The 24,398-nt window shown below is 45.0% G+C and overlaps 1 protein-coding gene across 2 annotated transcripts in view; it reads right to left on the reverse strand.

Annotated features, from left to right (window-relative positions):
* Positions 1–9,947: 9,947 nt before the first annotated feature.
* The window catches only part of HECTD4 (HECT domain E3 ubiquitin protein ligase 4), a 214,682-nt gene continuing 200,231 nt past the window's right edge, over positions 9,948–24,398 (reverse strand). For both annotated transcript variants that reach the window (XM_073676353.1, XM_073676352.1), the window contains exons 70-76: positions 19,488–19,643; positions 19,089–19,192; positions 15,527–15,748; positions 14,362–14,528; positions 12,578–12,773; positions 12,262–12,484; positions 9,948–12,137 (exon numbers count right to left, since the gene is read on the reverse strand). In XM_073676353.1, coding sequence (XP_073532454.1) covers positions 12,001–12,137; positions 12,262–12,484; positions 12,578–12,773; positions 14,362–14,528; positions 15,527–15,748; positions 19,089–19,192; positions 19,488–19,643 — 1,205 coding nt within the window. In that variant the 3' untranslated portion in view covers positions 9,948–12,000. The remainder of the gene's footprint in view (positions 12,138–12,261; positions 12,485–12,577; positions 12,774–14,361; positions 14,529–15,526; positions 15,749–19,088; positions 19,193–19,487; positions 19,644–24,398) is intronic.

Consider the following 24,398-nt stretch of genomic DNA (forward strand, 5'->3'; position numbering starts at 1 on the left):
CGTTGCATAAATATGGTGTGTTTTCTGCAGGATCTGCGCCAAACTATACAGTAACAATCTTCTTCCCCTTATTTGATGCATTTCTGGTGCAGATGTGAAGTCGCTTTTTAATGTGTTTTTTTATAATACAGAAAAGAAAAGTAACTGCAGTTTTTACATGCATTTTTTCGGCTCCATAGGGAAGCATCTGGAAAAAAAAAAAAGCACCAAAACCGCATAGTTCAGCGGCATCTGTAGATGCACAGGGGCGCAGTTTTCATGAATCACGTCCACTTTGCTTGGACAGTTAAACACAGCAGAATTTTTGTGCAAAAAAGCAGCAGAAAATACGCAGCATTTATGCTACATGTGAACATGGTGTAAATTTCGAACCAAAATGGATGTGATTTCTATAAATCCCACCCCCTGTGGTCTGAAGACACTGCTGAACTCTGCGGTTTTTGCTTCTTCTGAAAAAAACGTGAAAAAAAAAAATGCCGTTGCATTTTTAAGTGCAGAATCAAAGCTAAAAAAAAAAGCGTTAAACACTGCTCTACATCTGCACCAAAATCACATCAAATAAGGGGGGAAAGGCATAAAAGAAAAGCAGCAAACATGCAATAATCAGAGAAAATTGTTATTGCGTTGTGTGATACTTACATCTGCAGAAAAAAAAAAGCAGCATTTACGCTACATGTGAACATGGCCTCAGCGTTACAGTTTTATTATTTTTTCTCCATTAAACCCATGAAAAAAAAAGTATTAATCACACCATTTTTTTTACGTCACTTACAGATTCCCGTAAATAATCTGATGGCTGTGTTGTGTGGGTCGTGACGATTACAGGGACACTAAATGTGTCTGTTATTTTCGGATTGATGATGTTTATTATTTTTTAAAAAATTGCATTAAAAATAACAATATTTTTTTCATTATCAAGTGTTTATCGTTTTTAGTAATTTTAGAAGATGAAAAAAAAACTTTTATTCTCCCTCTAGAATACAAATACACTGCTGTGTACAATATATCAGTACAATCTGTCTGTGGAATCAGAGCCTGTAGTACAGACCAAGTATACAAAATTCTCATTACATCAGTAGAGCCTGTGGCTCAGTAGCTTTAGCTCCTGCCTGTAATGTTAAATTTGTGGGTTTGGGATCTGGGGACACTCCCAAAAAAGAAGAAAAGACTTATTACTACTTTTATAAGAACAAAAAAAAATAATTTTCTTCACCTCACTATACAGGGACCATAGAAATACATTGATTGTTAAACACAACATATTTTTATTGGCATGTATAATCTGCTGCTGGGTTCACTACCTGCAATAGAGGTCAAGATTACCAAATTCTCCTTTCCACATCATTGTGGGCTGTGGCTCCTAGATAGAGGTACAGCTTGCGAACATGGAGATGGGAGTTTGGGTCCCAGAGAGCCCTGATCACAGGATAAAGAAAAAGTGAATAATATAATTTATGTACTGAGCAGAGAGAAGTGCCCCTGCCCCACCAAGGATGAGCAGCTACGGAGCGATGAAGATGTCAGAGAAGTGAGTAATTAGAAGCCGGAACATGTTTGGTAGCTATGTACACTGTGATCACCAGTGGAGAAGGGGGGAGTAAAGCAGAGCTTTGTCTCATTACAAACACCTCTGCATGTACAGTTTTCATCCCATGCACTGTCAGTGTGGGAGAAGGGAAAGTAGAGCAGAGCTGACAGTTCTGTGGGTTGAGAGCTTTATTTGCTGAGGTGTTTGTAATGACTGACAGCTCTGCTCTACTCCCTTCCTCATTTGTAATCATAGGAAATGCTGGCAGTGAGATCAGTGAGGAAAGCAGGGCTGTCATTACAGGTCTCACACAGAGAAAGCTGGGTCTGGCATTCTCTCGGGCATGAACCCTGGCTTCTGCTTATGATTGGCCAATGTCATGCAGGGGAAAAAGTCAATACTGTACTCCCTCAAAATTAACTTTATCCCCCTCCCCCCGCAGTGTTCTGGTTTCAGTCAGCACTCTTGAGTATAGAGACCTGACTGACATTCGCTCTGCATTAGGATCTGCTGTCAGTCAGGATCAGTGGCGCGGTTACAGCCGCCGCTCTGTCTACACGGTGCAGTGACTGAACCAGCACTGGCACCACCCTTGTGACTGAAATCAAATGCTGCCGGGAGGGTGGGGGGAAGGGGTGTGAAATAAAGTTAATTTGCTCTCCGCAGTGTTCGGCTACGTGCAGACGCCAGCAGGTTAGTAACGCTATAAGCCTGCAGATTATCAGCATGTCTGCAGGTTAATATAGTTTTTTCTGGTGACAGGTTCCCTTTAAAACGTGAATGTTATAATACAAACCGAGGCAAACTACTCCGGAGTTCTGTCCTTCATCCTACAGCAATGTCTGCTCCAATCGAAAATCGAACAGAGCCAGTGCAGCAGTTAGATGACTAGAAGAGTATCTCATAAGATGCTCTTTGCTGGAGTGACCTCGTTGACTTCCAAATAATGCAAACATTGCTTCTGGACCAGACCTTTGGATGCTCCCATTCCCCCACCAAAACAAAAAAATTATTTCAGCGTTAGACAGCCCCTTTATAAACTTACTTTGGCGGTAAACATTTAACTTAAACCAGTTTCTATTGGTCAATTAGTTGTTATTTTCAACCAAAGCAGACAAAATAGTGTATTTTTTTTCCTCTTCTGGGGACATTAGAAAGGAATCTGCTTTTTCTCAAGACTTCACCTATTCAAGCTGTACTGGAAAATTCAGGAGAATCAGGGAAGGGTTCTTTTGTTGTTACAGGGTTACCAAAAAAACAACCTGTGGTTCTTCTAGAAATACTAATCTCTTGTCCCAATGTCCTGTTTGGCATTATTAGGGTATATGCACACTATCCGGTCAGGCCGCGTTTTGGACGCTGCAATATATGACCGCAGGTGAATCCGCATGTGTTTATTGAACGTTTTGTTATGTAGCTAATGGTTTGTAAGCAGAGAATGTAATGTATGGCAGCAGATTGTATGAATCCAATTTTCTCCTTCAATAGGTCTTATTTCATCATAAACTTATTAACTACCTTGGATAATTATTTGTTACCCTGGCCCTGGTGAGACTTTAATTTGGTCCTTAATGTAGATAAGTAAGTCCCTTTGAATCCGGACTGCTGGGTTCTCTAAATTTATAGGAGGTTCGGTGATTTACTGGCAACTTCCATTAATCCTCCTTTACTAGTTTTAAATTAAAGGTTTAGTAGCCAGACCTGACCTCCCTTCCTAAGGAGTCTTCCAAATTTCAGAGGCTTTAGGAAATTGTCCTTACTTCTTACTGTGTTGATCTCAAAAGCAAGTTGTACTTGTGTAAATATCTAATGATTGAGCGGACACTTTGAAATTCAAGTTCACTGAATTCTCCCTAAATTTGATCTCAATACAAAAAAGCCAATAATTGTCCTGAAAAGAAAAAGAATGGAGGGGGTTTAATACTGCTCTCCTTGTTTGTTGGATTAACCAATTCAGTCACGCTGAGTGACTATACAGCACCTACCTACAGTGGGTACGGAAAGTATTCAGACCCCTGTAAATTTTTCACTTTTTAGAATTTACCAAATGGCTGCAATGAAACAAAGTTAATTTTTTTTCTCATTAAAGTACACTCTGCACCCCATCTTGACTGAAAAAACAGAAATGTAGACATTTTTGCAAATTTATTAAAAAAGAAAAACTGAAATATCACATTGTCATAAGTATTCAGACCCTTTTCTCAGACACGCATATTTAAGTCACATGCTGTCCATTTCCTTATGATCCTCCTTGAGATGGTTCTACTCCTTCATTGGAGTCCAGCTGTAACTGATAGTACTTGATTTGGAAAGGCACACACCTGTCTATATAAGACCTCACAGCTCACAGTGCGTGTCAGACCAAATGAGAATCATGAGCTCAAAGGAACTACCCAAGGAGCTCAGAGACAGAATTGTGGCAAGGCACAGATCTGGCCAAGGTTACAAAAGAATTTCTGCATTACTCAACGTTCCTAAGAGCACAGTGGCCTCCATAATCCTTAAATGGAAGAAGTTTGGGACCACCAGAAGTCTTCCTAGAGCTGGCCGTCCAGCCAAACTGAGCAACCGTGAGAGAAGACCCTTGGTGAGAGAGGTAAAGAAGAACCCCAAGATCATTGTGGCTGAGCTCCAGAGATGCAGTAGGGAGATGGGAGAAAGTTCCACAAAGTCAACTTTCACTGCAGCCCTCCACCAGTCGGGCCTTTATGGCAGAGTGGCCCGACGGAAGCCTCTCCTCAGTGCAAGACAAATGAAAGCCCACATAGAGTTTGCTCAAAAACACATGAAGGACTCCCAGACTGAGAAATAAGATTCTCTGGTCTGATGAGACGAAGATAGAACTTTTTGGTGATAATTCTAAGCGGTATGTGTGGAGAAAACCAGGCACTGCTCATCACCTGCCCAATACATTCCCAACAATGAAACATGGTGGTGGAAGCATTATGCTATGGGGGTGTTTTTCAGCTGCAGGGACAGGACGACTAGTTGCAATTGAAGGAAACATGAATGCGACCAAGTACAGAGAGATCCTGGATGAAAACCTCTTCCAGAGTGCTCTGGACCTCAGACTTGGCCGAAGGTTCACCTTCCAACAAGATAATGACCCCAAGCTCACAGCTAAAATAACAAAGGAGTGGCTTCAGAACAACTCTGTGACCATTCTTGACTGGGCCATCCAGAGCCCTGACCTAAACCCAATTGAGCATCTCTGGAGAGACCTGAAAATGGCTGTCCACCAATGTTCACCATCCAACCTGAAGGAACTGGAGAGGATCTGCAAGGAAGAATGCCAGAGGATCCCCAAATCCAGGTGTGAAAAACTTGTTGCATCATTCCCAAGAAGACTCATGTCTGTACTAGCTCAAAAGGGTGCCTCTACTCAATACTGAGCAAAGGGTCTGAATACTTATGACCATGTGATATTTCAGTTTTTCTTTTTTAATAAATTTGCTAAAATGTCTACATTTCTGTTTTTTTTCAGTCAAGATGGGGTGCAGAGTGTACTTTAATGAGAAAAAGGAGATTTTTGTGTACTCACCGTAAAATCTCTTTATCTTAGCCTCTAATTGGGGGACACAGGACCATGGGTGTTATGCTGCTGTCCACAAGGAGGCGACACTATGCATAATCAGAAAAAGATTAACCGTGGCTCCTCCTCTTCAGTATACAACCCTGGACGACATCAGCCTTCTCCAGTTTTGTGCAAATGCATTAGGAGGAACGTAACATGGATAACATAACCATGCCTATAAGAAGGCAACTATGTACGAGCTAAAAAAAACAACCAATATGAGAACTCAACATAACAACGGCCCGGAACGGGCAACAGGGTGGGAGCTGTGTCCCCCAATTAGAGGCTAAGAGAAAGATTTTACGGTGAGTGCACAAAAATCTCCTTTACTCTGTCGCCTCATTGGGGGACACAGGACCATGGGACGTCCCAAAGCAGTCCCTGGGTGGGAAGCAATGGACGAATATTGTGTAGACAGGCCCCTACAATTGGGGTACCGCCGCCTGCAGAATACGTCTACCCAGGCTCGCGTCTGCTGAGGACTGGGTATGAACCCTGTAGTGTTTGGTAAACGTGTGTAGGCTAGTCCAGGTGGCTGCCTTACACACTTGTGCCGAATGGCCCAGGAGGCCCCTACCGCACGTGTAGAGTGTGCTGTAATACCTGCTGGAAGAGGAGAATTTTTGAGGCGGTAGGCCTCTTGTATGGTGGATTTGATCCACCTGGCAAGGGTAGCTTTGGAAGCTGGCAGACCCTTGCGGCTGCCTTCCAGAAGAAGGAAAAGAGAATCAGACTAACGGAAGGGCGCAGTCCTAGACACATAGATACGCAATGCCCTGACAAGGTCAAGCGTCTGCAGAGCCTTCTCCACTCTATGAACCTGGACCGGACAGAGGGATGGCAGTGAAATTTCCTCATTGATTTGGAAGTTGGACACAACCTTCGGAAGGAAGGATGGGACCGTATGGAGAACTACCTTGTCCTGGTAAAAAGCCAGGAAGGGCCGTCTGCAGGAGAGTGCTGTCAGTTCAGACACCCTGCGTAGCGAGGTGATTGCCACCAGGAAAACCACTTTCTGGGATAGAAGGCGGAGTGGGACTTCCCTAAGGGGTTCAAAGGGTGTTTCCTGCAATGCTGTCAGCACCAGGTTGAGGTCCCACGTTTCTAGTGGTCGTCTGTAGGGGGGAACCAATCGGGAAACCCCCTGAAGAAATGTCCTTACTTGCGGCTTGTTAGCAATGCACCTCTGAAAAAGCACTGAGAGCTGACACCTGGCTCTTAAGGGAGGCCAGGGAGTCTGGCCTCCAGACCCGATTGGAGAAACCCAAGTACCCTGGGGAGGGAATAAGGGAATGGGGTCTGGCCACGAGATTCGCACCAGGTAAAGAAGGCTTTCCAGGTACGGTAATAAATCTTAGCAGAGGTTGGCTTCTGTGCGCTGATCATGGTTCCAATGACGTCCGGCGAGAACCCTGACTGGGTTAGAACCCAGGTCTCAATGGCCACGCCGTCAAATTGAGGGCCCCCGAGTTCTGGTGGTAGAACGGGCCTTGTGACAGAAGATCCGGGCGGTCGGGGAGACGCCAGGGGACGTCTGCTGTGAGCTGTACGATGTCGGCGTACCATGTACGTCTGGGCCAGTCCGGTGCGATTAGGATGGTTGGAACTCCCTCTTGCTTGATCTTCCTCACCACTCTGGATATCAGGGGGAGAGGTGGAAAAATGTACAGGAGCTGGAACTGGGTCCAGTCCTGAACCAGGGCGTCCGCTCCTAGCGCCTGCAGGTCGTGTGTTCTGGCCATGAAGTTGGAGACCTTGGCATTGAAGTGGGATGCCATTAGGTCCACGTCCGGAGTCCCCCAGCGATGGCAGATCTGTCGAAAAACTTCGGGATGGAGAGACCACTCTCCCGAGTCCATACCTTGCCGGCTGAGGAAGTCTGCTTCCCAGTTGTCCACACCCGGAATGTGGACCGCAGAGAGACCCGAACCTGTATCTTCCGCCCAGTGGAGAATGTGTGTCACTTCTCGCATCGCCTGGGCACTGCGGGTCCCCCCTTGGTGATTCACATATGCCACAGCCGTGGCATTGTCCGACTGTACTCTGATGTGAGAGGCTGCCAGTAAGTGATGGCTCTCAATGCCAGGAGGATGGCACGAATTTCCAAGATGTTGATGGGCATGGTCGCTTCCGCCGGGGACCACTTGCCCTGTGCTCTGTGGTGTAGGTGTACCGCACCCCAACCCGTCAGGCACACGTCGGTGGTCAGAACCTTCCATTGACCCGTGAGAAAGGATTTCCCCTTTGTTAGTGAGGTTGGCTTGAGCCACCAGTGCAGGGACCTCCTGGTTGACGACGTCAGCTGGAACTCCCTGTCGAGAGAAAAAGGGTTCCTGTCCCATGACTTGAGGATGGCTAGTTGGAGAGGCCTGAGGTGAAGCTGGGCAAATGGGACCGCTTCTATTGCCGCCACCATCCTGCCAAGGACTCTCATGGCAAACCGGAGAGATCAAGGGGGTTTGCTGAGGAGGGTGCGAACTCCTAGACGGAGAGGCAGTGCCTTGTCCTTGGGAAGGAGCACTAGACCCCTGAAGGTGTTGAATAGCATTCCCAGGAAGGTCAGAGACTGACTCGGGGTTGGTGATGACTTTTGTAGGTTGACTAACCAGCCCAGGCGACTCAGAATGTCTATTGTGATTGAGACGCTGAGCTGGCAGTCCTTGAAGGTGGAAGCCTTGATAAGGAGATCGTCCAGGTATGGAACGACTACTATGCCTCTGGAGTGCAGGATGTCCATGGTGGCTGCCATGACTTTGGTAAACACTCTGGGAGCTGTGGCGAGTCCGAATGGGAGAGCCACAAACTGGTAGTGGTCCTAGTCGATTGCGAACCTGAGAAATTTCTGATGGGCGGGTGCAATTGGTATATGCAGGTATGCGTCTTGTATGTCTATGGAGGCGAGAAATTCTCCCTTTTCCATGGACGCAATGATGGACCGAAGGGACTCCATGCGGAAGTGACGTACCCGTAGATATTTGTTGAGCTGTTTTAGGTCCAGTATGTGTGTCATGCCTGCCTGCACTCCCCCCGGCCCCGACAGGAGCCCGCAGCAGGGCTGGGGTCTCTGGATTCAGCCGTAGTGTGCTGGCTGCTGCTGCCTGTACAGGCCCTACCTGAGGCGTTTCAACCTAATACCCCCAGGGGGGGATTAGGGAGGTGCTGCTGTCACCATCAGGGGGCTATATCCTCACCTCGACCTCAACCCAGAAACCAAAAGGAATTGGGGAAGGAGGGGGGTCTCGACTTCGAACCAGCACCCGAGGGGCTGGGGAACGAGCGACATGGGGAATAGCCATCTCGACTTCAACCGTGCACCCCGTAATAAGGGGCCGAGGAAGGAGCCATGCCGGGAGTCTCGCAGTAGACCCACTTTTCTTCATCTATAATCCCGTCGGTGAAAACGGAGTAAAAGTTTTAGGTATGCCTCCTATGCGACACTAAGCAAAAACTGGAGAAGGCTGATGCCGTCCAGGGGTGTAAACTGCAGAGGAGGAGCCACGGTTAATCTTTTTCAGATTATGCATAGTGTCGCCTCCTAGTGGACAGCAGCATAACACCCATGGTCCTGTGTCCCCCAATGAGGCGACAGAGTAAAATGAACTTTTTACAATTTACCAAATGGCTGCAATGAAACAAAGAGTGAAAAATTTAAATGGGTCTGAATACTTTCCGTACCCACTGTACATGATTTTAAGTATATTCGCGCTATATAAAAATAAACATTATTATTTTATTACTATTATTCCATAAGATTGGCTAATTATCTAATACAATTTATACAATCATACAATATTTTACAACATATGGGATTTTAATTTTTTGAAGACCATGAAGTGTTCCTGAGCTACTGAATGTGAGATCCTCCTGATTCACTCTAGATACACAGAGTATTCATGTACAATACACTTTTACCCCACTACACAAAGAGTGAAAAATTTAAAGGGGTCTGAATACTTTCCGTACGTGTATGTATTACTTAAATCTTTGGATTAGTATACACAGACTAAGACTAGCCCTCCCATTTTCAATCTGCTTGAGCACTGAAAGTAGTAGACCACAATGCAGATTTGGCCTTTTCCTGTCCGTACATGGAATGAGTCGTTCGCTCTGACCTCCTATCCCTGCACTGTATAATGCAGAAAATGGCACTCCTTGGCTGACCAACATCTATTGTACTGCCTGTGATAGCCCCCGTGATTGGTAATCAGTAGTCCATGTGTTGCAATACCTGCAGGGCTTCATGGTGAAGCCCGCGTGGCTGCTCCTGACACCATTAGCCTACTCTCTGGGTTTTCATGTGTGTGTGAAATATCGCTGGACACCTTTTCATTTTGTCCGATCTTCATGAATGAAATCGCAAAGTGTTCGATTTCGAGGGGAACTGCGAATTTTAGGAAATTCCACTCTAAATCTATCCACTCATCTCTACTGGTTATGTCTTGTAATGTGAAATCCACACTTCAAATTGGAGGAAGACAAATTGTTTATTCTGATTCAGAGCACAAATAGTGGTAGGGCGGCCAACAAAGCTATTATAGCTTATACTTTGCTGGGTTAGGTTCCTCTGGAAGGGTTGAAAGCACCTTCCATCTGAGCTATTTGGCCGTTTCTTGGATGGAAAGGGCATTCACTTGACTGAAAAACTGTATTATGGATTAATATATGTGAATACACTCCTTATATATGGTATTTGTTTATACTGCTACACTAGTTCCAGTCAATCTTTTTACCAACCTCTACTATATAGTGTATGCAATAAAGAAAAAAAAAGTGTCAAACCGGAGGACATTCAAAATCATTTTTTTTATTCTCATGACACTTTCCTTGTTTAGTATGCTTCATTTACACAGCATTTTTTTCATTTTTTTTTTTTTTTTTTTTAAATACCGGTACAGACAAGGGGAATGGCATTGCGTTAAAGGATTTGTTAAATGCAACCATAGATAACTGCAATAATAAATATACATCAACTGTACAGCAAACTTTTTTAGGGCTTGAAAAGTAGATATGTTGCACTAAAACCCATTGGTAAAGTGTTTTTATGTCTGGTACGCCACTCTCCAACTGAAGTGCTATATAATAAGCCTTGTATTTGGCAAGACTGGTGGGGTTTATTTGGGACTGTAGTGTTGGTGAAAAGCAGCAGTTCTGGCTGTTTAGCCCCTTTCTCATTTCTAGATTAAGGCTTTCACATCTCAGTTTCCTTAGCGGATGCCTTTTAATTGGTCGTGTTCTTTCTCAGCACAAACAATATCATGAGGCCATTTAATAAGAAGGTGGCAGCCGTAATAATGATCTGGGCTATTTCTAATCAGACACCACCTATGGATGCCTTGTAAGATGAATTATAGCAGCATCATAAAAGGACGAGTATAATGTTAAAGCGGAGAGCGGACTGGTCACTGCTGTGCTGCACTGGCGTCTCTGCATAGAAAGTAATACAGCGTCCCGGCATATGCAAACATATTCTGAGCTGGAGAAAGGGGGCTGCCACCACTCAGAAGCATTTCTAGTCCAAAGGTTGAATTGCAATAAGGCATCAACGAAAAGTTTCCTATCATCTTTGAGATTAGTTATTATCTTCTTGGTAGCAAGGGATTATATGCACCAATATTCAGTGAAGATCAGATTAAAAAATACCAATCATCTAACTAGTTAAGGTGCATCTTCCCACTAAAATTTCTTTATGGCAAAAACTTTACATTAAAATGCATCAACAAGGTAATACATTTACTGGAAAACAAGGTATTTATTCCTGACATAGGGTTAGTGCAATGCTGCGCTTTTCTTCTATAGTGTTACTACATGTTTTACTCACTTATTGGGAACAGGTTATAAATATTAATTTAGCTTATCCATGTGATGGGTGATCGCGTAATACTTTCGGTCAGCATTGGATCTGTAGCATAAACTCTAATTCTTAACTTGCTGATCCAATGGGAAACTCCTCAGAGATGAACACATTTCCATTGACAAATGTAATGTCATGTGCTTATTATGATGATCACAAAGTTGGAGGGGCTTCTGCAATTTCCGTGCTGCATAAGGTCCGAGCCCTTAATAAATACAGTGCGTTGTGTAGAACTCTGCATCTGTTCCAACACCTTCCAATTCTCCCCAGCATAAGGCCACAAATTCAAGTTCTCCAGTGAATGTTCACCCTCAGCTGAACCCCTCACAGCCCAAAAATAAACCAGCAAACCTCAAATTAAACCAATAGTTTAAATTGAAAAAAAAAAAAAAAAAACATAAGAAAACCACAAAAAGAAAAGTTCTTGTGCAGCTCGTACTCCTATATACAGAGGAAAGCTCAGAATATTAATGCTGAATTCCCTTAAGCATGGGACTGTTCACAACCAGCAGTATCCAGTACTTAGTAGAACTAGAATAACTTAAATACTATTGAGCTACATAACTAAAATAAAAAAATAACAAACTTTTTCACAGCTCTATATCCAGTGTGTTACATTCCTGTACTCTGGAAATAATTTATCATTAAATTATATTAACTTGTGTATTCTTATTTACAGATAACCTAGTTTTCATTTGTTCATGTTCCTCCATTCAATGTATAAAATAACTATTTATATATATTTTTTTACTTATACCCCAAACATCAAGAGTTCAGAGACTCTTCTGTAGAATCTGAGGAGTAAATTGAGTCATCTGCTCACAGCATCACTACTAAAATTATTCTACAACCAATTCACAAACAAGGCAAAAACCCCACCAGAGACTTCACAAATACAAAGGTAAATGTGCAGGTTTGGGCAGAACAAAACAAAGAGTTCAGTAATCTTCAGAGTTCTGTCCATGGGGTAAGCTTGTGAGCTAGAAGGGCTCCCATATAAACAGTCTGGTCTTTTCAGATTTTTCCTTTGATTTGTTAGGATCAGGGTCAACCACTGAGTGGGTCTTCTCGATAATGAATGGCATGCCTCAGTTTCTCCAGCATGATCTCGAGGGAAGAGTACTGCGGGAGCTTTATCATGAACATGCAGGTCTCCACACGGATGTACCTGGAATCTGGGGAACCTGAAAAATATATTTTAATCATTAGCTAATATGAGATCTCTGTTGTGTTCTGTGCATAGACTTCAGCACTATACAATGATCTATCAAAATACAGAAGACCTTACGGTCACTTATCAGTGAATACCTGTGGCTCCATCAGGTGGTGCAATCTTCATGGGGTAAGGAGGAACGTGTGCAGTATCTGGCCCCCCATCTTTACAAGGGCATGTGAAGGGAATGCGCTCCTGATTGCAGGCGAATTTAATGAACTTACAAAGTTCTTCCTGAGTAAACATCTCCAAAGCACACCAGAAAAACTCAATGTGCTGATCAGTCTCCATTAGACCGACTTGATACATGGTGTGAGCCTAGAACAGGACAAAGAAATGGAACATTGAGGGATATAACAAAATAATTCACCGTTCTGTGGTCTAATCTTGCTTGCTTTGTAAGACCTATACCTTTAAAAACTCCAGATTGATAAATGGTAGCCCACATGTTCTAAGCTCCATCTCTAGGGCTGTTAGGCTGGTTAGAAGCTGCAGGGGAATGATCGAGCCCAGACCGGCACGTACAGCATTCATACATTCCTGGTTCTTTAGCTCACGCATACGCAGATTACGGATTCCTGCTGCGTATATATCCTTGTTCTCCCAGCTGCAATAAAGCCATACATAAATTTATTTATTTTACTCACCTATATAGCGCCATTAATTCCACAGCACTTCACAGACATTATGGGCACTGTCCCCATTGGGGCTCACAATCTACATTCCCTATCAGTATGTCTTTGGAGTGTGGGAGGAAACCGGAAAACCCAGAGGAAACCAACACAAACACAGGGAGAACATGCAAACTCCTTGCAGATGTTGTCCATGGTGGGATTTGAACCCAGGACCCCAGTACTGCAAGACTGCAGTGCTAACCACTGTATTCAAAACATTTAGGTTTTATTTCCATATGCTCCTGCAACTAAGACTAGGGTACTTTACGAAATATGACATTTACTCAAACTTAGTTTATTCAACACTAAACATATTTCTAAACTGAGGTGATTCGTTGCATAAATATGGCATTAAAGGGATTGAAACCTTATTTATTAAAGTTGGATAAAATTCTGAAAAAAAGAAAATTAGAGCAGCCTAAAGATAAGTACAGACAGTGCGGCGGTGGTGCAGTGGACCTTCCACCCACCAATTCTGGGACAACAGCGGCACGATTGGAAAAGAAAATCGTATGGCAATTGGCCATCATAGCGAGTCCAGTTTTGGGCACATGCAGCTGGCCACACCATCTGGACGTACCCTAAAGAAATCCATGCCATTAACTGGGAGGTAAGAATAGTCTCAGTGACAATAGTACTTGGGAATATTTGCTATCTTGCAAGTAAATACTGCACTAGTCTAGGTCTTCTTTAATGTCCAGGGTCTCATAGGCTCAAGCCATTTTTTTTAATTCATGTATGGCCCATCTCACCACAAGTACAAGTAGAAATACAACCATCACTAATCCTAGTTCAGGCCCCCACGTCATCACAGTTAACAGAGGTCACAGTGGAATGTGTCAGTGTTAGAGGAAAGTACTGGTTGGCAAATGTCGTCTCTACAGACCACTGACAGCTAAAGGCATCAGGCATCTAAGAAACGGTCAAGGAAACTATGGCTTCCACTGGAAGCGTCTCCCCTACAATTTTAGAAATGTCTGTAGGTATAAACTTGGACAATATCTACTTTTATTGCTATTAATTCTGAGGATTTCTTAAAAAGAAACTGCCACTAGATTCATGTTGCCCTAATCAGAGCCTGGCAATGACAGCCAAGATGTTTTACTCTAAATAGCAGCGGCATTTTAGAAAAAAAAAAAGTTTGAAAAGATGGCTGGGGTCTATAGGGAGATAGGACAAGTTCAGTGTGGCCCCCAGCCGGCTTCTCCCCAACCCTCTAGAGTTGATTGACAGTTCTCTTCATATTTACACACAAAAGAGACCTGTCAATTTACTAGAGCGGTGTGGGGAAACCCAGCCATGGACATCATCAGACTAGTCAGGTCTCTTCTTATAGCACCTGCCGTCTGAGCAAGCCATGTTTTCTCTGAAACCCTGCAATGTTTCAGAGTAAAATATACCTGGCTGCACTCGCTCAGCAAGGCTCTGATTCATGCTGCCCGCAGATCAGGCATTAAGAATCTAATAACAGGTTCCGTTTAATGATCCCTATTGACAAGTGTCATTGCATCAGGTACTTACATAACAGGAATGTGTCTCCCATTTGCACACAGTTCAACCACCTCCCCGGTCATAGTTGGATAAGTAAATTTACAGCTTGGCTTGTTGGGGGACTCTGGGCTCTCAGTAGGAAGATGTTGTGATGCGATTTCAGCGCAGAGAGTTTCCAGTTCAGCCTCATCATTTACCTATCAAAACAGAAAAGTGACAGATTAGAGTCGTTACTTTCATGTACCAGATAACAAGGACACAAACGCAGGCATAAGTAAATCACTATACCCAAACACATAACACGATATTGCTATCAATCCAGCCACAAGAGCATTAGTGAGGTGGGGCACTGATGTTATGTGATGCCCTGACACGGAATCATATTCTAATTGATCCTACAGTGTTCAATATGGTTAATGTCAGTAATCTGTGTACGTCTGTCAAGTTGTGCCTTCTACTCCTACAGGAAAGGAACCTAACATTTATCCTGAACATCAGGTTATGCTGCAGCACCAAGGCATTGCCTTCACCAGATCTTGAGAGCCCAGTCTAAACCTTAGACAACAATTTGAGCCATCAGTCGTGAAGCTTCATCTAATATATGCCGCACGCAGATTTGTCAGATGGGGAAATGTGATTGACCACTAAATGGAAACACTGCAGATTTATCAACACTGTCTAATTCTTATTGGCATTGCAAACTTAAGAGTAGATAGTCTTAAAATGTGCCAGATTTATCATAGTGGTTCATGCTGTTTGATAAATATAATTTTAACTAGTTTTTACCATCTAATCTAAGCTTACACCACCTACCAGTTGGCTTAATTTATGCCACAAGTTTGTGCCTAAATTTTGGACCAAGGTATCACACTTTGGATCACTTTTCCAGAAAGTCAAACCCATTTACAGGAAGACCATGTCCCCTTTTATAACATAGCACAAAAAGTGTCTAAAGCAAATAAATAGGATGCTAGTCAAGAAAGACAGATTTTGGGAGCACATTACACCAGAATTCTGGCGCATTTAGCTTGATAAATGTGTCCGCTTCAGAGTACAATACTGGTTGCTTTACAGCTCTCAAGCCCACGCTCCAGGGATGTGTATGTTCTGTAGTGTGTGGAAGCTATGTAGACACAAGAGAAGGGACAAACCACCTTATGTAAAGAAATAAATAGATACTAAGTGGGATACTTACATTTTCAAACTTCTTGATGTAGTTGTGGGTTAGAATATCAGCTTCATAGAGATCAGTTTCAGGATCCAATGGTTCTCCCACAAGCATCTTCCAAAAGCAAGGCAAGAGATCAAGAGGAAGGGGCACGTCGGCTCGGATAGCTATACCCAGGAGCTGACCAAAGAAATGGAGCAACTGCTCCTCTGCATAGGTTATAGGGGTGGGAGTAAGAAGGTATTTCCCCTGTAAAACACAAGCATGCATATGTGGGTAGGACATATATTATGAAAGAGCATTTGTGTCAATGATGACAATATGTATTTTATTTTTCTTTAAGGCAGGACTCTGTATCATATGTGCAGGCCTTTTCTCAAGTGTCTTATCAATGCAGAACTTACATTTTTATCTAGTCTTATGTGGCATTAGTCTAAGCTGCATAATAGAAAACTAAAGTCCAATGCCCTTACCTGTTTACTACATTTCCTATCCAGACAGACTCTGATTCATCAGTTTTTGCCAGATTTCTAACATAAAACACTTTGAAAAGTCGCAAAACCTTTTCAAAACTCAAAAAGGTTTGTGACTTTTGGCATCATCACGAAAGAACCGGCCAGTTCCACCAAAGTGAGAGGAGGTGGGGAGGCCCACCCGATACATTCATCAAAGGTTGTGACATAACTTACACCAGAAATGTTACTCCAGTCCCTGACTGGTGTAAAATTTCTGGCGAGCTGCAGGGATGTGCATGTCAATGATAAGATGCGCCTAATTCATTAAGCAGTATGAGTCTCTTAAAGAATTAGGCGCATTTTACTCCTGCATGCTCATAATTAAGACTAGCGTATGAAACGCCAGAGTTAAGCCCTGATTCATAAAAGTGTTTTCACCAGTATTTTAGTATAACACATTTTCATAAACTTTTGGGTTATCTCGAGGTTGTGCAAAAATGTTGTGACTTTTAGCATTTTCAAGCCAGTTTCACCCAGCTCCACCCAAATGAGTAAAGCTGTGGTGGGACAGGGGTGTGGTACCACAGCTCGTCTAATTCAGGGTGAGTTGTGGCATACCCTTAAGCCAGAGGTGTAACTAGGCTTTCTGGCACCCAGGGCAAGAGTTCAGTGTGGCTCCCTGCAACCCACCCCAAACACATATGCGATTTACACACTTAGTCACGTGCCGACGAGCTGCTCTCCCTAATTCTGACAATGTTCAGTGAAAAACAGAGAAGCAGAGAGAGAAGTGAGTTGTCACGTGACAGTATGAAAATTGCATATGAGTGAGGCATCCATGTGATGACTGCTGGAACCTGCAAGCAGAGCTGAATCCAGACAGCGAGTATAATACTCACTGTTAGGATTGGCTACAGGGCTTCATTTTATAATTAAAGGGCTTGTCCGGGTTTGAGATGAGTCTGCAGTCACTCTATGTGACTACAGGCTTCTGAATTCTCAGTGCATGCACTGCACACTTTTAGGATTCTGCCTTGCACAAGTATGTGATTTGTATACTTCTGGCCACATTCCGACTAGATGTGTCCGGCCTCGCTCAATTTATTGACATTAAGTGAGGCCACGCATGTCTAGTCAGCATGTGACCGCAAGTATACAAATCGCCCTCACCAGACAGTGCAGTGCGCACTGTGAGAAATCAGAATTCTGCAGTCACATAGTATGACTGGAGACTCATCACAAACTTAAACAACCCCTTTAACGCTCCTAACAAACAAAAATACGAGAATTAGTCAGTATCACAAAAAACATTTACATCCAGGTACCTGATAGATGACCATGTCTCTAGAGTTGTTCTCTTTCTTTTCTTCTTCATCTTGTCCAGACTCCATTATGACTTTTCGCATCCACAGCTCGTCTCTGCAGACTTCCACCTTCTCCGGTCTTCTGCCGCACATCCCCACACGATGCCCTTAAAGATGGCAGTGTCATTATAATGCTGCTGAAAAAAAATATCTGCCCTGTGCTGAGCCCCTGAATAACTGACTGCCCCTCACTATATTCCCTGCACAAAATATGACCCCCACACTGTCCCTCTTATAGTACATGCCCTCCACACTGCCCTCTCCTTTATCATACTGGGCTTTCTCTTCACACTGTCCTCTCACACAGTGTCCCCCCTATAAGGCCCAGTCTCTATACTGTGCCCCCTCATCACACTCCCCCTCCTTGGCATACTGTTTCCTCCTGGCTGTGACCTTACACTGTCCCCCCACACTACTCAGTCTCTATTCTGTGCCCACTCACACTTTTCTCCCCCCATTATTTCCCCCTCCCCTCCTCCTCCTCATACTGTCTGCTTTCACATTCCCCTGCTAACCATACTGTCTCCTGATATATTTACCCTCACACATCCCCCCAATTCCCCATACTGTGTCTGCACACATCATATCACCCACGCTCCCTATACTGTGTCCGCATACATTCCCCGCCTTCGCTCCCCATATTGCGTACGCACCCATCCTCCCCATTCTGTGTCTGCAATCCCCCACATACAAAATCTCCCCCACCCCTTCCCCCACACTAAATCTCCCCCACACTAAATTTTCCCCCAGCCATACAATAAATCACCCCCCACAGTAAATCACCCCCGTCATACCATATATCATCCCCATAGTAAATCACCCCCTAGCCATACCATAAATTGCCCCCCGCCATACCATAAATCACCCTCATAGTAAATCACCCCCAGCCATACCATAAATCACCCCCCCATAGTAAATCACCCCCTAGCCATACCATAAATCGCCCCCATAGTAAATCACCCCCAGCCATACCATAAATCACCCCCAGCCAAACCATAAATCACCCCCCAGTCATAGCATAAATCACCCACATAGTAAGTCACCCCCCAGCCATACAATATATCACCCACCCCCATAGTAAATCACCCCTCCCCCAATTAATCTTCACCTCCACTCCATCTTCAGTGTCTTCAGCTCTGAAGCACAGAGCACTTTCCACCAATGTGCGCCTCTGCAGCTGCAGCGACGTCAGAAGTGTGATCACATGACCTGATCACGCTGCTGGCGTCGCTCTGACCCTGAGATCAGAGCTTCGACGCTGGGAATCGGTGCGCTGCAGCTTCTCTGAGCTGGGTGTCAGCTTGACACCTTGGGCTCAGAGAAATGCCAGGGGGCGGCAGAACGCAGCCGCTGGGGGAGACACATTGGACAGCAGCATTAGGTGGCCTGACTGCACCCCCTGCCGGCTACGCCCGGGGCATATGCCCCGGCTGCCCCCTCCTAGATACGCTACTGCCTTATGCCAGAAATCTTACTCTAGTCACCGACGTAAGATTTGTGACAAGGCACATGCCCTTTTTAAGATACGCGTGATTCATTAAGACAAGTGCTCCTATTAATGTAGTCAGACGCTCCTGATTCAACATGCCCCCTCATCAAGACTAGCATTGTTCATGCCAGTCTTGATGAATCAGGGCCTACAGGCATCAGGCCATATGTGTATTAGAACATTAAGATCAAATACCAGCAGAAATACATGGCTTTTCATGATCTTTTCTTGCACCTCATTATAGTAGGTTGAAGATACAAAGCATCGCCCTGATGTCTTACCTTATTCTTATTAACAGCAGAGCTGGGACACAGCAGCAGAAGGGACAAAGAAGAGCTCTGCAGTTCTTTACACACTTGCCAGAGGAAATGCCGAAATGATCCACCTGAGAAACACATCTAGCATTACATGGAAGCATATTACCGTATATTCATTTTTAACTATGATGGATATTTGAAGATGACATAGTGAACATTTGTCCTAATGAAAAACTATTTTAATAATAGGTGATTGTTAATGCAAGCACTTTTATATGCAGATATATTAGAAAAGTCCAAATAAGTCTCAGAAAAATCCCTTTAAAGAAGAAAGCAATGGTCAAAAGTCTTATTAGTGCTCCAAGTGAAAAGAAGGGAGAAGATCATGTTTAGCTCAACCAGAAAGGTCCTCCTAACACTCACTTGTTCCATGCACCTCTTCCCCAGTAAAACGAATATTGAAGGCGTAGGTTGGGTCTCCTCCACTTGCTAGTTTAACACAGAGTTGGGAGGAAGGTATACATGCCAATTGTCGAGCTGCTTGGCAGAAGTAAGAGTTCTCTGAGCCCCGAATTTCACCTGTGGGAGAAGTAAACATGTTTCACAGACCAGAACATAAATACACAAGCAAAAGAAAGACAGAAAATGGACGTTCAGTCTTATCAAATCAAGATATACCAAAATGTCTCATCAAACCAATCTGTTGATCGTCAGACGTTGGCACATTTCTTTAGTCTAACTTTATCAATTGTTACAGAAGAAGGAGGTGATGAGAGGATTTTGGGTACTAACTGTAAAATCTGTCTCTGAGCCTTCATTGGGAGGATACAGGAGACCATGGGTGTATGCTGCTGCCACTAGAAGGCAGACACTAGGCAAAAAACGTTGGCTCCTCCTCAGCAGGGTACACCTACTGACTGGCACGAAGTTAATCTGTTAGTGAGAAAGCAGTAGGAGAAGCCACACAAAGAGCAAACCATCATGATAGAAAGGGAGGGTGCTGTGTCCCCCAATGAAGGCTCAGAGAAAGATTTTATGGTGAGTACCCAAAATTCTCTTTTCTCTATTCCTTCATTGGGTGATACAGAAGACCATGGGACTTCCGAAAGCAGTCCCAAGGGAGGGAAAAAACAAGAGTATCCAGGAAACAACAAGTAGGCATATTTCCTTCAGGTCGGGAGACAACCAACTGCCGCTTGGAGAATCCTCCTGCTCAGGCTGGCATCTGCTGAGGCATAGGTAAGAAACTCTGTAAAACTTTGAAAAAGTGGTAGGGTATTTTCCCACAATCTGGAGCCACCAGCGGCCCCAACGCTGCAGAGCAGCCACGCGGTTTCCGCAATCATATATGCAAATGAGCGGCCGCAATTTTTTTTTTTTCACATGCGAACTTTCCTCATAGATGTTAGTCTATGGGGGAAGTCAACATGCGGACCCGAAAGAGAAACTGACAGGCTGTGGGTCTGAAAGATGCGCTACATGTCAGTTTCTGCGGGTGATCCGCAGGTGCACAGGGAAGCATACTATGCTGCAACATCTGGACGCTGCGGGTTTGACGCTGCATAAACACGCAGCTTCAAACCCACAGCAGCTCCTGATTGTGTGCACATACCCTTAACAGGAGACCAGGTAGCCGCATTGCAAAGCTGCAGAGTGGATGTGTGGTGATGCACAGCCCATGAAGCCCCCACTGCCCGAGTGGAATGAGCTATAACCCCGGGGGAGGCGTTCTGTTCTTTGTCCGATACGCTTCCAAAATTGCGGAACAGATGCAACAAGCGACAGTCGCTTTGGATGTCGGCATGCCCTCCCAGGCAGCTTCGGAAATGATGATGAGGGAAAAGGTAAAGGTAGATGGGAACTGCTTTAATGAGGTCCAGCTTTTTAGGGACCGTTCCAAAGCATGAACAGGAGAAGAAGGACAAAAGGAAGGAAGAACAATTTCCTAGTTCAGATGAAAGGCTGATTGTACCCTTGGAAGAAAGGAGGAAACTGGCCCCAGGACTACCTTGTCCTGATGGAGAATAAGGAAGGAAGAGCGGCAGGAGAGAACTGCCAGTTCATAAGCCTGTCTGACGGACATGATGTCCACCAGAAGAGACACCTTCCAGGAGAGAAAAAGCAGAGAGGTCTTCCAAAGAGGCTCAAAGGGAGAGCACTGAAGAACATCCAGGACCAGGTTGAGGTCCCACAGGTCCACAAGGGACCCGTAGGAGGGAACCAAATGGGCCACTTCCTGGTGAAAAGTCCTGATCTGAGGACAAGAGGCCAAGTTTCTCTGGGACAGGATGGACAGAGCAGAGACCTGACCCTTAAGACAGCAGAGAGCAAGACCGGACTCAAGGCCCAATTGCAAGAAGGCAGAGAAAGACAGGTGGGAGAAGTTCATGGGGGCGGTGTGATTGAATTCACACCGACAGAAAAAGGCCTTCCAGGTACGATGATAGATACGGGAATAGGAAGACTTGTGGGCCTTGATCATCGTTTGGGATGACCTGATCCAAAAAAACTGAGGCTCTCAACACAGCGGCCAAAACAGCCATGCCGTTAAATTGAGAGACTGAGGCTTCTGCTGGAAGAGAGGACCCTGGGATAGTAAGTCTGTGAACTTCCACGGAGTGTCCACGAGCAGGTTGACCTCCACGTACCAAGATCTTCTAGGCCAATCTGGAGCTAAGGGGATGACAGGAACGCTTTCCGCCTTGATCTTTTTGATCAGTTTGGGAAGAGGGGAAAGCAGGGGGAAAAAGATAAGGAAGAGCGAACTGGGACCAATGAATCGCCAGGACGTCGGACCTGAGCGGGTTGCGTGCCCTGGAAACCAACAGGTGAACCTTGTTGTTCATTCTCGATGCCATCAGGTCGATGTCAGGGGTGCCCCATCGAAGACAGATCTGGGCGAATACGGACGGGTGAAGGGACCACTCTCCCGCTGTCAGACCCTTAGAAAGTCGGCAGCCCAAGTGTTTACTCGGGGTATACAAACCACAGATATGGCTGGGACTTTGTGCTATACCCAAATGAGGATCCGAAAGACTTCTGTCAGGGCCAAACGGCTCAGATTTCCTTGGTGGTTTATGTACGCTACAGCTGTGATGTTGTCCAACTGGATGCGAACAGGGAGGCCAGTCAGGAGGTCCTGCCAGTGGAGGACAGCCAGACGAATGGCTCTGATCTTGAGGATATTGATTGGAAGGAAGGATTCCTGTTTGCTCCAATGACCCTGAACAGTGAGGTTCCAGAACACTGCTCCCCATCAGTGGAGACTGGCATCTGTTGTCACGATCTGCCAGTGGATCGGTAGAAATTAATGTATACGGTGAATGAGAGGGGACAACAGTCACCAGACTAGAGACTGTTTGAGCCGACTCAGAAGGGAGATCCGTCACTCCAGGGAGGGGAAAGTCTTGTCTCACTGAGACAAGAAAGCAAGCTGCAGGGGTCTGGAATGGAAATGGGCGAAGGGAATCGCCTCTGAGGCGGACACCATCCAGCCTAGGACACTCATGCAAAAGCGTAGAGCGTGGAGGAGAGGACCTTAGGACAAGGATGCCTTGATAGAGGGAGGAGATCTTGTCCTCTGGAAGAAACACTTTGGATAGCCGATGAAATGGCTTTGAAAATATCTGAGATGAGAGAAGAGTCTCTTGGGGGACGGGAGTCGAAAAAAAGGTTTTAGGGCAGAGAAGTAAACTATTTTGTATCCAGAGACGACCTCTCTGACGCAAGCGTCTTCGAGTCTGGAGAGTCACATGTCCTGAAAGAGAAGGAGACGTCCGCCCACCCTGAGAGAGCTCCCAGGTGGGATCGATCCACCATACGGAAGAGAACCTGTTGGATCTGTTTCTGGATGATCTGTTCGGCGTGCTGCGCAGGCATCACAAGGGGTCTGGCTTGAAAGAAGGTCTCCTTTTTTCCTGTAAGTTGGATGGCTTGTCCTGACAGTAAACCCTTCACACGAGGGAAAGTAGTGAAAGACGAAAAAGGAAAGGCCTACGCCTAGCAGAAGGGCGTCTGGGTTGAGGAAGAAGGGTGCTTTTCCTGCCAGTAACATCTGAAATAATCTGGTCCAGCTTGGTTCCGAATAGATGAGATCCCTGAAAGAGGAGGCTGGTGAAGGACTTTTTGGAAGCTGGGTCTGCATGCCACGTTTTTAGCCATATGACCCTGCGAATGGCTACTAGGTTGCTGGAGGCTTGGGCTGCACAGTTGGCGGCATCTAGAAAGCCAAGAGTAGGTAATTGAGGTATTTCCCGGCGAGGGCAATCTGTGTGACAAGGTCCGCCAGATCGTCAGGAGGAGCACCAGGAAGAATGCCCTGTCGTAATTGCTTAGCCCAAGCAGACACTGATTTTGACACCCAAGTGGCAGTGAAGGCTGGGGACAGAACAGAGCCCCCAGACTGAAATGCAGATTTGGCCAGAGACTTGAGGTGTCTATCAGTGGGATCCTTAAGGCATGCTCCGTCAGATAGAGGGAGAATGGTCTTAGTAGATAATCTGGAAACTGGAGGGTCCACAACAGGGGATTTGGACCAAGTCTTCAGGAAGTTGGGGGGGGGGAAGGGAAACAGAATATCATAACACTTCCTTTGATATCTTAACTGGGTGCTCCCTCTCCTTAGATAGAACCCCATCAAACTGCTTATGATTAGCAAAGAATCTGGATACTTGTTTGAATCTCTTAAAGGAGACGGACTGGTCAGATGGACGAAAATGGTTGTCCTTAACATTCAAAGACTTATTAATGGCAAAATCTGACTGTCAACCATGTTTTTTAGCTTTGAAGCCTGGTCGGAATCCAGGTCAGAGTCAGAGTGAGACTCAGAATCATGGTTGGACTGTGAGAGGCTGATGAAGACTGATGGGGAAAAGAGGGCCCAGAAACCCTACTAATACACGGTTCCTAGGGAGAGACGAGGATTTTACCTTCACACTCTCTGAAGATGACAAGTTAGGCTCCTTCTTCACTGAAATAGTGGATGGCCATTGGAGACTTCTGGAAACTGCTTCCTGGGACCAAGGGCCATCTTTGCTCCAGGCACAGTCTCATTCTGGAGGACAATCGGGCCAGAGAAGGGAAGGCAAGGACCGAACTCCTGGTCATCTAAACGCTCTTTATGTGTTAGGGGTTAAGGTCCTGCTGTGCAGACCTGAGAGGGGACAGTGTGACATATTCCACACTGTTCTCTCGGTCGCGGGTGGGATAACAAGAGTGACATATTCCACTCTGTTTCCTCCACGAAGCAATTTGAAAAGAAAAGAGGAAAACATGAGAAGAAAACAACAAACCTAAACAGGTAGAGATGGGTCTGAAAGAAGACCCATGTCTGCC

This window comes from Phyllobates terribilis, unplaced genomic scaffold, assembly GCF_046119375.1.
Source record: "Phyllobates terribilis strain yellow unplaced genomic scaffold, ASM4611937v1 Scaffold_1__5_contigs__length_1240528914, whole genome shotgun sequence".
In the NCBI taxonomy this organism is placed as follows: Eukaryota; Metazoa; Chordata; class Amphibia; order Anura; family Dendrobatidae; genus Phyllobates; species Phyllobates terribilis.